At 44.9% G+C, this 13,554-nt stretch overlaps 2 protein-coding genes across 2 annotated transcripts; both read right to left on the reverse strand.

Annotated features, from left to right (window-relative positions):
- Positions 1-428: 428 nt before the first annotated feature.
- Positions 429-4,864, reverse strand: LOC127776412 (magnesium transporter MRS2-B). Its single transcript, XM_052302768.1, has 5 exons — positions 4,153-4,864; positions 1,891-2,019; positions 1,462-1,800; positions 1,326-1,373; positions 429-1,219 (listed from the first exon to the last, which is right to left on the reverse strand). Exons 1-5 carry the CDS (start codon positions 4,714-4,716, stop codon positions 989-991), a joined length of 1,311 nt encoding a protein of 436 aa, XP_052158728.1. The 5' UTR covers positions 4,717-4,864; the 3' UTR covers positions 429-988.
- Positions 4,865-11,367: 6,503 nt separating this feature from the next.
- LOC127775938 (chaperone protein dnaJ 8, chloroplastic-like) lies at positions 11,368-12,918 on the reverse strand. Its single transcript, XM_052302257.1, has 3 exons — positions 12,479-12,918; positions 12,272-12,340; positions 11,368-11,791 (listed from the first exon to the last, which is right to left on the reverse strand). The coding sequence occupies exons 1-3, from the start codon at positions 12,698-12,700 to the stop codon at positions 11,654-11,656; spliced, it is 429 nt and encodes a 142-aa protein (XP_052158217.1). The 5' UTR covers positions 12,701-12,918; the 3' UTR covers positions 11,368-11,653.
- Between the last annotated feature and the right edge of the window lie 636 nt (positions 12,919-13,554).

Genomic DNA, 13,554 nt, shown 5'->3' on the forward strand with positions numbered 1-13,554 from the left:
TGTTACAAGGGATGACAGGAAAGAGGGGACTTCTGTTCATGTTCTTTGACAGTTCATGGATAAAACGGATACATAAACCTAAGCACAAAGATAGTGGTTTATACATGGATGCCGACCGCTAGGCAAAGGGAGAGGAGATTATTATTCAAGCGATTACTAGATAAGCTAGGTGATATAAGCGATCTCCTTCTAGTTAAGGACGGCGAACCGGTTGGTCGCCTTGCCTTCCTTGGCCCTGCTTCCCCTTGAACATGAAGTAGGCGACGGCGCCGACGAGGAGGCCGCCGGCGGCGAGCGTGGCCGGACTGTAGCGCCGTAGCGGGCTCGTCGACGACGACGATGCCGCCGACGCGCGCTTCAGCGGGTCCTCGGCCATGGATGCCCACGCCCTCATCTTCTCCGGCCACATGATCGCCGGCTACCCTGGCCTCCGGTGTCTATTGCTCCTAAGCAGCTAACCTGCTTGCTGCTGCTGGTTGGTGTGTGTGTGGTTGTGTTCTAGAGAGGCTGCAGCCGGCTGGATTTATTGACGTGGCTACGTTAAGCGGCAGAATGGCAAGCGTGGGGGCGACACGTGGACACCGGTCACCGCCACGTGGCAGGGGCCAGCGTCAGGTCAGTCCTCCAGCTACTTTTCGGCGTTATCAGGAAAGAAATTTATCTTGTAGCAGTAATAAAAAACTACTAGTGGTACTACAGTAGTAATAGACTGGACCCAGATTTTACAGAGGAAATAGTAAAGCAGTAAATAATTTCTTCCATGATAAATGAGTAAATCTTATTTTTCCTATAATATCACCCCTTTTTAGTAGAGGCCTCGTGGTATGAAGACTTTTGTTTTTCATTCAATTTCTTTGGTATGTATGCTGTAGAATTCTAAAAGAATGGTAATTTACATCGGGCAGAAATTCAGGCTTCTGATCAAGTACCTCAACAGCGTAGACGACAATTGAGTTTGATTCATTGGTCCTATGGATGCTATGATCATCTACAGGGGCATCAGCCTTTTGTACTTGAAGAACCATAGGAATCCGCAGAAGATGAAAGCGCCGATCACCCCAGTGATGATGAGCACCCACTGGAACGCATTCTGTATGCTGAAAACTGAGGTCTCGAAGTTCATCCCAAATATCCCAGCAACCACTCCAAAAATGGCGACAACAAATGTTGCAGTTGTGAGTAAAAGTTCGAATTGGATCAGTTGGTTCCGAACATTGTCCTGAAAGCACAACAAAGCCATGGAAAATAAGTTGGTATAGGCCCATTGTATGCAGGATGAAGAGGTGATGGCAGTATGGATGAGGGTAAGAGAGATGCTGATTTACCAACTGAATGTTGATAAAATCTTCAGTGTCATCAATGTACTCCTTCAGCTGAAAGAAAATGAAGGTCAGACATCCTGTAACTGCTAGTAATGAAAAACAAGATTAATTGGGATTTTGGGGAGAGGTGGTTCATTACCGATGTTAGCTTGTTGAGAGTGCTGTCAATCACAACGAAATATGCTTCCAGTAACATTTCCAGCTCTTGAATATGTTCTGTTGCTGTGTTATCTGAGCTCTTCACACTGTCATGCCTACTCCTACACAAGCTGAAAGCTTTCTCCAACTTCCGTGATTCTGTGGGTGACGAGACAGGAGATACAGGAGCTGAAAACGATGTCCCATCACCTACTGAATTGTAGCCTAACATAGACTGATCGCCATAGAAGGATGCCTCCGTTCTCAACTTCTTCTCACTGAGATACATCTCAGCCATATCTCCGTCGTCATCCATTAGCTGCTCTATTTCATCCCTGACCTATTGAAAGACATAATGCCAATTAGACAGTGCTTCAAATGATGATCTGAAAGTAGAAAGTAGCATATAAATCGTAATGCAATATGATACCTTCTGGACTCTTCTCGTCAGAGCAACTAGCCTACTTTTTAATCGCCGTACACGTTCCAAATTCAGTGTACTGATTTTGGATGTCAGCTCATCTAACAAGGGATATGCTTCAATTTCCAATTCAGCTGCCTGAACAACGGGAGAAAAAGATTTTACTCATATGCTCCAAGTGCAACTCTGCTCTAATAGAAACCAGCATATTTTTACATATACAACATTGAGTAAGCAAGTAGGTCTAATTTTCAATTGCCACACATTCAAGTTCAGTGCCAGGAAAATGCATGAGACTGGTAGTAAAACAGCATTTTGGTAGCTGAAGGTCAATACCCTTAAAGCTAAGACATGTAGTATCTCAAGCACAAGCAGCATCAATTGTACTATTTACCACAAAAGATGCTAGGGAACCCAATGAAGGGTCAGGGATGCTGTCCATTTGTCGGTTGTACAAGCAAAAAATTCCTAATAGCTAAAATATGCAAAGCTCTGTTGGTCATGCAAGCGGTTCTTTAAAATTTTCTAACTAATTACTGTTTTCCTTTTTCAATCCAAAGCAGTATTAGCCGATATGGAAACTTCTATCCAATCTGAATACTCATACCAAAATAAAGTGGAGACTTGGAGCACAGAGACAGTCAGGCTCTGTTTTTAATCAGGAATTATGAAAAATATTTGGCATCGTTAGTAAAGCTTCACTGTTACAGTTACAAAAAAGGGTTACGATAAATTAATTTACAAAAATGTCATATTAAAATTTCCATATAAGACCAATGAGAGCTAAACCAACTCTATTAATCTTGTCAATTCCCCATTCCAATCCCAGTTTCCAAATAAGCGGCAATGTGAAGTCAGTGTATTCACAAGGTAGTAAACTTCAAGGACAAGAATAGCATTTCTTGCTCTGGTAGAGAAGCAAAATACTAGTAAGTAGCATCACTGTTACACTTTTTTTTTTTACCAACTCAAGTCACTGTTTGCATTGGCTTTTGCCTCACTGATGAAAGAGACTTCAACCCCCTATGGGATAACCACAAAATAAGCCCCAATCTGAAGTAGCTACATCAATAACCAAATAGCGTCATTTTGAATAAGGATGCTAAATCTAATCGCAGAGGGTTTATACACGTCAGGAGTTTAAAGGAGAAAGTATCATCAAAACTGCCTGCGGAAGAAAAGAATCTGCATATAAAAAGGTACTCGCTTTGTAAAAAAAAAAAAAAAAACTATTATCTTGTGTGTTATGCACCAAAACTAGTGATCTCCACCTAAAGCAATATCATTTCTTTTCAACATTTACACCAACCACCCTAGCTATTAGCACCAAAGGACCAACTCTAAATTAGCAGCAGAAGTTCCTTAATGTTCCTACCTGAACAAGGTATCATCTAGAAATTCCTTAAATTTAATTCATCATTTGCTCAGAAGCTTAAATCAGATATAGCATTTTTGGCAAGTTTGAATAATCAGATTGCTGCCAACTATTGATGGTAATGTTGGTTGATCCCAAAAAGGAAATGAACTATTCCATAATCTCTGTTCAATCAGGAGAAACAACACACGTAATCTTTTTGCTTTACTTTTGTGTTCTCTACTAGCCTCAAATAATAAAAAATACTATCAGTTCCAGTTTGATTCTAATCACTGCTCATCAACCATTACTATACACGGAAATTCTAGTCATCCTCACATATCAGATACTCCCTCCGTTTCACAATGTAAGTCATTCTAACATTTTCCACATTCATATTGATATTAATGAATCTAGATATATATATCTATCTAGATTCACTAACATCAATATGAATTTGAGAAATGCTAGAATGACTTACATTGTGAAACGGAGGAAGTAAGAACTAGACCTGCAGTGATCTCCAAAACTCCATACCAATGACACCTAAACAAGATACGGAGGAACCCATCTTTCTTGTCTGCTAGCATAGCAACCAAGAACTCTACCACTGTCTGATTATCATAGTCCATGTAGTAACTGTCTAACTGACAGTCAAGGGAAAAACTTCCAAAGGGAAAAATTCTCGAAGCTGAACCCAAAGGGAAGAACAAAAAACAGAATTCACGCAAACAGCCAAAGGTTGTAAGAATTTGCAAAAATTTGTGGCATGTCCGGACTTAATTTCACTAAAAATCGCAACAGATGGAACAGTTCTGATTCAACTACACAAAGTTTGCGAAGATACAGACATAGAATGGCCAAAAGGTTCAGACAGGAAGAAAAAAAGCGAAGGAAATTGAGAGTGGGTTGATCACCTGTGCGTCGAGGAAGGAGCAGGCGGCCTCGAGGGCGAGCTCGAGCGCGCGGAATTCGAAGGGGAGCTCGTCGCCCTCGGCGCGCTGGAGGAGGCGGCGCTGCAGCTCGGCGGCGTACTGGAGGACGTAGCTGTCGAGGGAGTTGAGGAGGAGCACCTCGTCGGCGGTGATGACGCAGCGGATCTGCTCGAGGTTGACGACGATGGCGCGCTCCCTCCCGAGGATGGTGGAGGGGTAGACGAAGAGCGGGTCGAGGAGGCGGAGGTCGCGGGCGGGGAGCTCGCACCGCCGCATCATGGTGGCCTTGTCCACCTCCAGCGTCTGCACGGACGCCGTGGCGGCCTCGACGCGGATCCAGCTCCGCGTCCCGCCGCCGCGCTTCTTGAGGTTGGGGACGTCGAGGCCGCCGGGGAAGCGGCGGCCGCCCGCGAGGGCCCCCGGGGGAGCCGAGGGGAGAGACGGGGAGGAGACCGACGCGACGTGGGGAGGGTTCCCGCGCTGGTGGTGGAGGAGCGGCTGCTTGGCGGAGTCCCCCGCCGCGGAGGAGGCGGCGGCGGCGGACATGGCCGGCGGCGAGCGAGTGATTGGTTGGTTGGTCCGCGCGGCGGCGGTGGTGGTGGTGGGCTTGGGCTGCGGCGGTGGTGTCCTTTTTGCGGGTGGGCCCCTGGAGAAGGCGAGAATTGGGTCGCGCGAGTAGATTTTGGCCCCGTGCGTGCGTGCGCGCGCGGTAGTTGTGGTGGTGTGGAGTCGAAGGGAATAGGGATTGTGTGTGTCTTTTTTTTCTTTTCTTTTCTTTTCTTTTCTTTATTTTTTTGACTAACCTTTTCTTTTCTTTATTGATTGAGATTGGATTCTTTTTCTCGAAGTTGGAAGTTTTTTTAAAAAAAGGAAAATTAATGGGCGAAGTTGGATGTTTTGGAACATGGGTAGGAGTAGGTGATAATAATATGGGACGTGCAGCAGGGGCACGCAACGCATTTGTTGTTTTATATGCAACAAGTATTTAACAAGATCCCAGAAGAAAAAAGATATAAAGGTAAATTATGCATTATATCAGAATTAACTCTATCCAAATATATTCTAAATATTATCCAACCTCCATTATAGAAAAAAATAACTTTTGCATATAAATCTAGACAAAATTTACCTGTGGGTGTGTTTAGTTCACGCTAAAATTGAAAGTTTGGTTGAAATTGAAACGATGTGATAGAAAAGTTGGAAGTTTGTGTGTTTAGAAAAGTTTTAATGTGATGAAAAAGTTAGAAGTTTGAAGAAATAGTTTGAAACTAAACAAGGCATAGCCTACATTCAAATTTGTGTAAAGAAGTTAGAGGCTAGGGCTTCCAGCTATCTTGGTAAAAAATATTATATATAGACTTCCATCTTTTTTTTTTCACGTAAGGTTATGATGTCTACCAAATGTGAGCATCCAGCTTTCTATTTAAAAAATAATACTAGCTCCATCCTACAACATAATAAATTTTATCTTTGAATCTGGATAAGTAAGTTAACATCATAGCTAGAAATACTTATATTTTGGTAAAGAGTAAAGTCCATCACCGGTTCCTAAACTTGTACCGCTGTGTCATCCCGGTCCCTAAACTCGCAAATCGACCGTTCAGATCCTCAAACTTGTTCGACTGTGTCATTCTGGTCTCTAAACTTGCAGATCACTCGTTTAGATCCTCCAACTTGTTCAGTTGTGTCACCCCGGTCCCTAAACAGGACGGTCTAAAAACTTTATATCAAAAAATAATTCATAACTTTTTCATGTGAGCTCTAATGAAGACAACCTTTATATCAAAATTGTAGCCCTCGACGCGGCCTACAACTTTGTAGTTGAAAAGTTTTTGAATTAAAACTGTTTAGGGTCCCAAAATATTGTTGCATGTTTATAGATTTTGAAATTTTAATTTTAAAATTACATTTTGGGACAAAAAATGACTTAAAATAAAAAAAATCAACTACAAAGTTGTAAATCGCGTCGAGGGCTACAAGTTTGATATAAAGTTTGTCTTCATTAGAGTTCATATGAAAAAGTTATGAATTATTTTTAAATATAAAGTCTTTAAACCGTCCTATTTGACCCAGATGATATTCAAATCCAAGTTTAGGGACCGGGGTGACATAACTGAACAAGTTGGAGGACCTAGACGAGTGATCTGCAAGTTTAGGGGCCGGGATGATACAGCCGAACAAGTTTGAGAACCTGAACGGTCGATTTGCGAGTTTAGGGACCGGGATAACACAGCGGTACAAGTTTAGAGACCAGTGATGGACTTTACTCTTTGGTAAAAGAGAGTAAGAATTATGTAGATAACTTTTTAGTTGTCTACTGTCTTTTTCTAAAATAAACTAATTTCTAGCTAAATATTTGAAAAAACGTAGTCAGTATATTTTAGAACTTACTCTAAGTAGTAGATAACAAAATCTTGGATACCCTTGACAAGAATGATAATAATCTTAGGGCTTGTTCACTTTGCTATCATTTTTAACATTATCTTTTTTTTACAAAGTTAAAAAAAAGTTGCTATATTTAGTTTGTTGCCAAATTTTAGTACGCACATATAAAATCTTACCAAATTTGGCAACCTTATCAATTATCAAAATTTGACAATGCAAAAATTTGGTAAGGTTAAAAATGATAGCAAAGTGAACGAGACCTTATTCATCATACAGTTACATGCCGCTGAGTTCACAACTTCACATGGGAACTGAGACTGACATGAATCACGCCCGTGAGTGTTCCAAAAAGATTATGCATGCACCTTCATTATTGGCCAGTACTCCAGTAGTCCAGTACACTGCTGATCGATCCGGCATCAACTGATCTACCCACTTGCAGTTCTTTCATGTAATGCTGTGTTTAGATTTAAAGTTTAGATCTAAATTTTAGGCTACGTTTAGATTCAAAATTTAGATCCAAGCTTCAGTCCTTTTCCATCACATCAACCTTTCATACACACACAACTTTTCAGTCACATCATCTTCAATTTCAACCAAAATCTAAACTTTGCGCTGAACTAAACACAGCCTCAGTTCTTTTTCATCACATCAACCTATCATACACAGAGAACTTTTTAAGTCACATCATCTCTAATTTCAATCAAAATCTAAACTTTGCGCTGAACTAAACACAGCCAAAAAAAAAAAGCTAATCACAGTAAAAAACTTCACCTTTTCTTGACACCGAAATTACAGCAAAACCGTAACAACTTGATAATTAAGTCTCACGGTTTGCTGTAAACATCTATATATGATACATAGCTGACAGCAAACTGTGGTCGGCATCCACAGCAAGCTTGCATTGCTAATTGCCACTGACAGTTTTCTAAAAGAATCATCTGGGCAAAGGAAAGATCTACAGAGCAGACAGTGTGGGAGATCCTCCACATGTGCATCCACTTTAATGGGGGTGGGGAATCTGAAATAGGAGTATGATATAGGTTAGGCAAGGCAAAAGATGGTTATCTGCATCCATGATAATAGGTTAGGTAAGACAAAAAGAATCTGAGGTTTAGAAGGTTAAGGACAAAACAAAATCAGCTGAAGACATTAAAATAGTGGTGCGTATGTGAACATAAAGCTATGTGGAAGATGCATGATCAGGTTACAAAAATGGTATTAGTGCAAGTCAAGAGCCATGATGTAGGTCCTGGAGAAACAATGCAAGCCATTAAGTATTACTCCAGTAAGCACCACTAAAGTTCAAACTAGTACTATCACTTCTGAGAAGATTTGGCCCCGGCCTTTCACCAAGAGATTGGGTTCCGATTTGTCAAAACACAGAAAAAAAAAAAGGAAGAAGATGATGAAAGATTTGGCTAGAAAGATCCCTATCAAACTCAGCGAAAAGCATTTATAATTTGATATGGACTTAGTGGGGAATATTACATTATTTTGTGGACACTTGCTGAGGCGTTGAACCATTGACAAATACTTTCTCCGGTTTCATAATTCTTAACGTTTTGGGTAACGACATGATCTCCAAAATATATCTTTAATAATATTTTTTATTATAAGATATATAATAAACAAATAAAATTTTACTTTTGTTACAGTAACTTATAAGACAAATCTATATATAATTCTAGTGCCTTCAAACGCCCAGCTAAAAAACATATCCAAACAATAGTTTTTTTTTATCAAAAAATCATATCCAACAGTTTCTGCATGGACGAGATAATGAGATGGGAGAAGAAAAGTGGAGTAACCATCACTTGGATAGGCCTCATTCCTGATCCATACACGTGTATAGGCCAGAAAATTAAATTAAAATGGAATAAGTTCATTTGAGGTCTGTCGACGAATCCGATTTTCGTCCTTCAACCGAAAAACCAGATAAAATGGGTCCCTCAACTATCAAAACTGGTGCAGATAAGGCCCCTCGACGGTTTAGATGGCGGTTTTGGCTGACGTGATGCCTACGTGCCTAATTTGACTCGGTCTTCATATAATGTGGCATTGACGTGGTGCTTACGTGGCAATTTATCTTGAAAAATAATAAAACATGGAGGACCCACATGGCAGTTTCACAAAAAAATAATACTAATAAATAGTGGGACCCGCGTGGGCCCTAACTGTCATCCTCTTTCTCCCCTCTTATCTTTGTCATCTTTCTCAGTCTCTCCGGTGGGAGAGGAGCAACGTTCGTGCTCGAGTGCCGGTCGGCGGGAGGAGAGGAGTGGCGGCCGGCGAGAGAGGAGCGGCGCGGGCGCCAGCCGGCGGGAGGAGGCCGAGGGGGGAGGAGAGGTCGGCGGGATTTGGGAGGGAAAGGAGAGGGAGAAGCGGCCGCCGCCCGCGGCCTGCCGCCGCCGCCGCCGCTCCGGAGTTTTGGCTCCTCCTTTTCCGACAGATCTTGACCCCACATCGTTTCTGTTGTCGTTGTCAGTGTACCACTGGGTGCTCTCAAGCACGGGGCGCCTCGACGGCGTGCTCGCCGGCACGCTCCGCAGCTACGGTTGGTGGCCGTCGATCTGCGACGGCCATGGAGAGACGGTTGCAGTTGGGAGGCGAGAAGGCAGCGACTAGAGATGGCAATGGGGACCCGATCATCAGTTCCCGCGGTGAATTCACATATTAGGGAATGGGGATGGTTGATATTTATCCTCCATAGGGAATCATATGGTCTCAAACTTATCACCGTCGAGGATGACGGGGCCAGGGACGGTGCTCCATTCACCGTCCCCACCCCCCACGGTGACCCGCATATACTATATCCAGGACCAAATCTAGACTTTCTCAGATGTTTTGGCCCATAATATTCAAGCCCAAGTAACGGGTACGAGTATATAACTCCTAACCCAACTAGTCAAACTCCACACATTCAGAGTTCAGATTCAGATCGAGACATATCGAGACATGCCGTTGCTCCTCCTCCCCTTCAGAGTTCAGATCCAAATCGAGACACGCTGCTGCCGCCGCCTGCCGCGCACCAGCCACCAGGCGCGCAGCCGCCGTCTTGCCGTCCGTCCGGCGCTGCCTCCTTTTTATTTATTTCCCTTTTCTCCTCGCCTCGCCTCTCTTTTTTTCTTGTGTGGTGGTGTCGACACGTCGCCGGGAGCCACCGTCGTCACGCCGCCTGGCGCCTGCAGCCGTCGTCGCGCTACCGGAAGCTGCCGTCGCCGCACCGCCCGACGCCTGCAGCCGTCGTCTTGCCGTCCGTCCGCCGTACGCCGCCAGCACCCTTCGTCATCGTCGCCATTCGTCAGCACGCCGTCCGCCGCCAGCACGCCATCCGCCGACCATGAATATGTTGTTTAACGGGGACGGTAACCACGGGGATAAATTCACCGCGTGGTGAACGGAGCTGGAGAAAATATACCCCCGTCGTGGTTGACGGGGGCGGGGACGGTGAAATTTTATCACCGCGGGGACGGGGATGCGGAGATGACCCCCGATGGTGAATTCCCCGTTGCCATCTCTAGCGGCGACCATTGGCTTGGGCCCCAGCCTCCACTCCACCATGCTAGCACATCGACGGGAGCTCGGGAGGCTGCGGTGGCGCGAAATGATGCGGGAGCTCAGCTAGGCAGCACTGCCGCCATGGAGCTCAATGCAGTTTGCGGCGGATAGCTTCCCGCGTGCACGATGGTGTGGGCACCGCATGGCGAAGCACGCGCTCAGAGATGCATTGGGGTTGCCACGACGGACGGAGCCGCACGCTGCCGAGGCCACGCGCGGCGGCAAGGCTTGATGGAGAAGAAGCAGAAACAGTTTTCTTTTTCCGTTGCAGACTTGCAGCGGCACTTTGAGTTTTGGTCCTTGGTAATGGTAGGAGAAGGAGCAGAAGCAACCTTGTTGGCTTGTTGGCCTTCCTGCCTTTCCTGCACTACTTCTTCCCCGATCAACCCTTGAACCAAGTTATGTCGGACTTCCACAACAACAGCAACATCAGCGACGGCAGGGACTGTATGTAGGGATGGGTAATCATCTAATCATGCTTTCCGGCGGCGGCGACAACTAATCAACTAATCTGCTCCGTCGCGCTCGCCGGCGACCTTCTCCTCTGCCTCCTCCTCCTCCAGCCACCTCCACTGCCCGCGGCCTGCCGCTCCGCCCGCCCCTCCGCTCGCCCGCGGCCTGCCGCCGCCGCGAGGATGAGGAAGAGCCGAGAGGAAGAAGAGGGAGAGTCGAGAGGGACTTGTGGGGGCCCACGTGGGTCCCACCATCTTTTTTTATTTGACATGTGGACTCCACCATTTTTTATTAATTTATATGTGAAACTGACATGTGGGTTCCACGAAGTTTATTATTTTTCTGGATCGGATTGCCACGTAAGCGCCACGTCAATACCACATCAGATGAACACCAAGTCAAATAAGCCACGTAGGCGCCACGTCAGCCAAAACCACTATCAAAACTACCGAGGGACCTCATCTGCACTGGTTTTGATAGTTGAGGGACCCGTTGTATCTGGTTTTTCGGTTAAAGGATGAAAATCAGATTCGTTGACAAGTTAAGGGACCTCGGATGAACTTATTCCAATTAAAATCCTGGCCTACATATGACGGGCCAGAAATTCGGTTTAGACAAACATGGCCTCAATGGACTTCAAGTTGGGCCAAGCCCAGACTTAGCCTTCTTAAGGCTTCACTCTACCATGGCTAGATGAGGTTGCAAGTGACCAAGAGATGAAGGACGAGTAACAAAACTGAGCTCAATTCCTACCCCAGAGATTGAATTCACGAGTAATTCGATCAAGAGACGATATAATTATAAGCACAAAATTAGTACCAATTGAGTTATATATATATCAGTCTAATCGTACCCCTTCCCCTACAATAAAACCGGGGGAAAGGCATACATACAAATAAACAGATTTTTTCAGTTCTAGCTGCTACTACTACTGTTCTACATACAGGCATACATACAAATGAACAGATTTTTCAGTGCTATAAACAAGATTAAATTTCTAGTATCAATGATGGAGATCAACGAGATGGTTTGCATCTGTGCTCGTTGATCCCGTCAGTCCAGGCAGCGATTCACGATCCTCAGATTAGACGTCGAACCATTCATCGTCGTCTTCGTCGTTGAGGTGGTTCCTGTACTTGTCCAGGTCCTCGTCGTCGAGGCCGTACTTGAGCCTCCAGTACTCCAGCCTCTCCTCGGCCTCCCTCATGTTGCCCATCACCATCTGCACGCACATCCATCACACCAAATGTGATCAGCAACTGAAAATTGCACTGAATCTAAGAATCTAAAATACTGAATTTAAAGTTTGCAGAGGTTTACAGTTTTTTCTCCTACTATATTCAATGAAATTGGCACTGTGTTGTGTCGGTTCATTAAAAAAAAAGTTTACGGAGATTTTTTTTTTGATGGCCGATAAAATTTTATTAAGAGAAAAAAAAAAGAAGGGTTACAAGTGTTTACAAGATCAACGTTAAGCTATCGAGGCGAGGTGAAAAAATGAAAGGAAGACAGAGCAGGAGTTTCAACTGATCATACTCTCGAAAAATGTTTGGAGTGGTGGTAATTTTAATATGCTATTGTTCTTGGATAGATATTGGTTGGATTCAGAGTTGTTGCGGTGTGTTGCTGATGATACTGACGTTGATAATTCACTGTGATTTTTTTTGAGGTGAGAGTGAAATCGGATTTAGTTTGAAATTACCTGGTAGGCCACGTTGATCCGCTGGAAATGGACGCCGCTATCGCTCTCCTTTGAAACGTCTGGATGATACTGCACGCCAAGAACAGCAAGAGAAAAAAAAATTTCTTCAGCTCTCCAGCCTCTCATCAGAAGAATGTTCTGCAATAACTGAAAAATAAAAGAGAAAAAAAAAACCCGAGACGCCGGCGCAGATCCGGCGAGACGCACCGTGAGCGCGAGGCGGCGGAAGGCCCTCTTGACCTCGCCCTTGGTGGCCCCCGGCGGAAGCCGCAGAGTCCGGTAGTGCTCCTCCACGGGGCCCCCCGGCCCGGCGGCCGCCACGGAGCTGCACCTCACCTCGACGCTCCTCCGCCGCTGCCGCCGCCCCCTCGCCACCGACGCCGACGCCGTCGGCGACGACGACACGCACAGCATCCCTCCGGCCGCCATCGATCCTCGGTCTCAAATCCGCAAAGAAGACGACGACGATGGATGCAGTGATCGCAAAAATCAATATAAACCCCTCCTCTCCGATCAAGCGGGGCGCGCCGGTGGTGTGTGAGAATTGAGGAGGAGGAGGATTTGATTTTACCTGCGGGATTTATAGCGAGGGGGAGGAAGGTGGAGGCAGTTTTCGGTGAGTTGGTTAGGGCGAGGAGAGGAGAGCGCACGTTTGGATTGCGGCCGTGGCCGTTGCTTCCGTCCCCACGGACCCACGGTGGCGTGGCGTGGCGTGCAGCGACAGGTCGCCCGCGCCTATCCGCTTCTCCCGCCGCGTCCGCCCCCGTTTGGAGTTTTCGAGGGCGGGGCGGAACAGGGAAGCTTCTCTGGACTCTAACTTTTCTTTCTTTCTTTTTTTAAGTTTTTTTTTGTAATTTTAAAAATAGACTATAGTGGAGTTTGAATCTCCTGAAGATGAAGATTAAGTGTTTCACGCAAAACGGGGTGGTCATAATGTGTGATTAATTAAGTTTTAATTATTAGAAACTTGAAAAACATATTGATTTGATATTTTAGAACAACTTTCATATAGAAAGTTTTCGCACGAAACGCATCGTTTAGCAATTTGAAATGCGTGCCACAAATATCCGAAATTTAATCCAAACGTTGTTTGAGAAAAGAACAGGGCCTATCTCACGATTGTGGCTAAGGGCATGTTTAGTTCGTGAAAAATTTTGTCCTCGCATGTCACATCGGATATACGGACACACATTTGAAGTATTAAACATTGTCTAATAACAAAACAAATTACAGGTTCCGCCAGGAAACTGCGAGACGAATTTATTAAGCCTAATTAACCCGTC

The sequence above is a fragment of the Oryza glaberrima genome, chromosome 6 (assembly GCF_000147395.1).
Source record: "Oryza glaberrima chromosome 6, OglaRS2, whole genome shotgun sequence".
In the NCBI taxonomy this organism is placed as follows: Eukaryota; Viridiplantae; Streptophyta; class Magnoliopsida; order Poales; family Poaceae; genus Oryza; species Oryza glaberrima.

Bases quoted from the DNA above. Each gene is read 5' to 3' on its own strand.
- LOC127775938 (XM_052302257.1), bottom strand. From the start codon at position 12,700: ATGGCGGCCGGAGGGATGCTGTGCGTGTCGTCGTCGCCGACGGCGTCG. The intron at 12,341-12,478 runs GTGCGTCTCGCC...CTTGGCGTGCAG, and splicing joins TCCGCCGCCTCGCGCTCACG to TATCATCCAGACGTTTCAAA. The intron at 11,792-12,271 runs GTAATTTCAAAC...ATGTGCGTGCAG, and splicing joins GGATCAACGTGGCCTACCAG to ATGGTGATGGGCAACATGAG.
- LOC127776412 (XM_052302768.1), bottom strand. From the start codon at position 4,716: ATGTCCGCCGCCGCCGCCTCCTCCGCGGCGGGGGACTCCGCCAAGCAG. The intron at 2,020-4,152 runs GTGATCAACCCA...CCCGTTGTTCAG, and splicing joins GCTCCTTCCTCGACGCACAG to GCAGCTGAATTGGAAATTGA. The intron at 1,801-1,890 runs GTATCATATTGC...GTCTTTCAATAG, and splicing joins TGACGAGAAGAGTCCAGAAG to GTCAGGGATGAAATAGAGCA.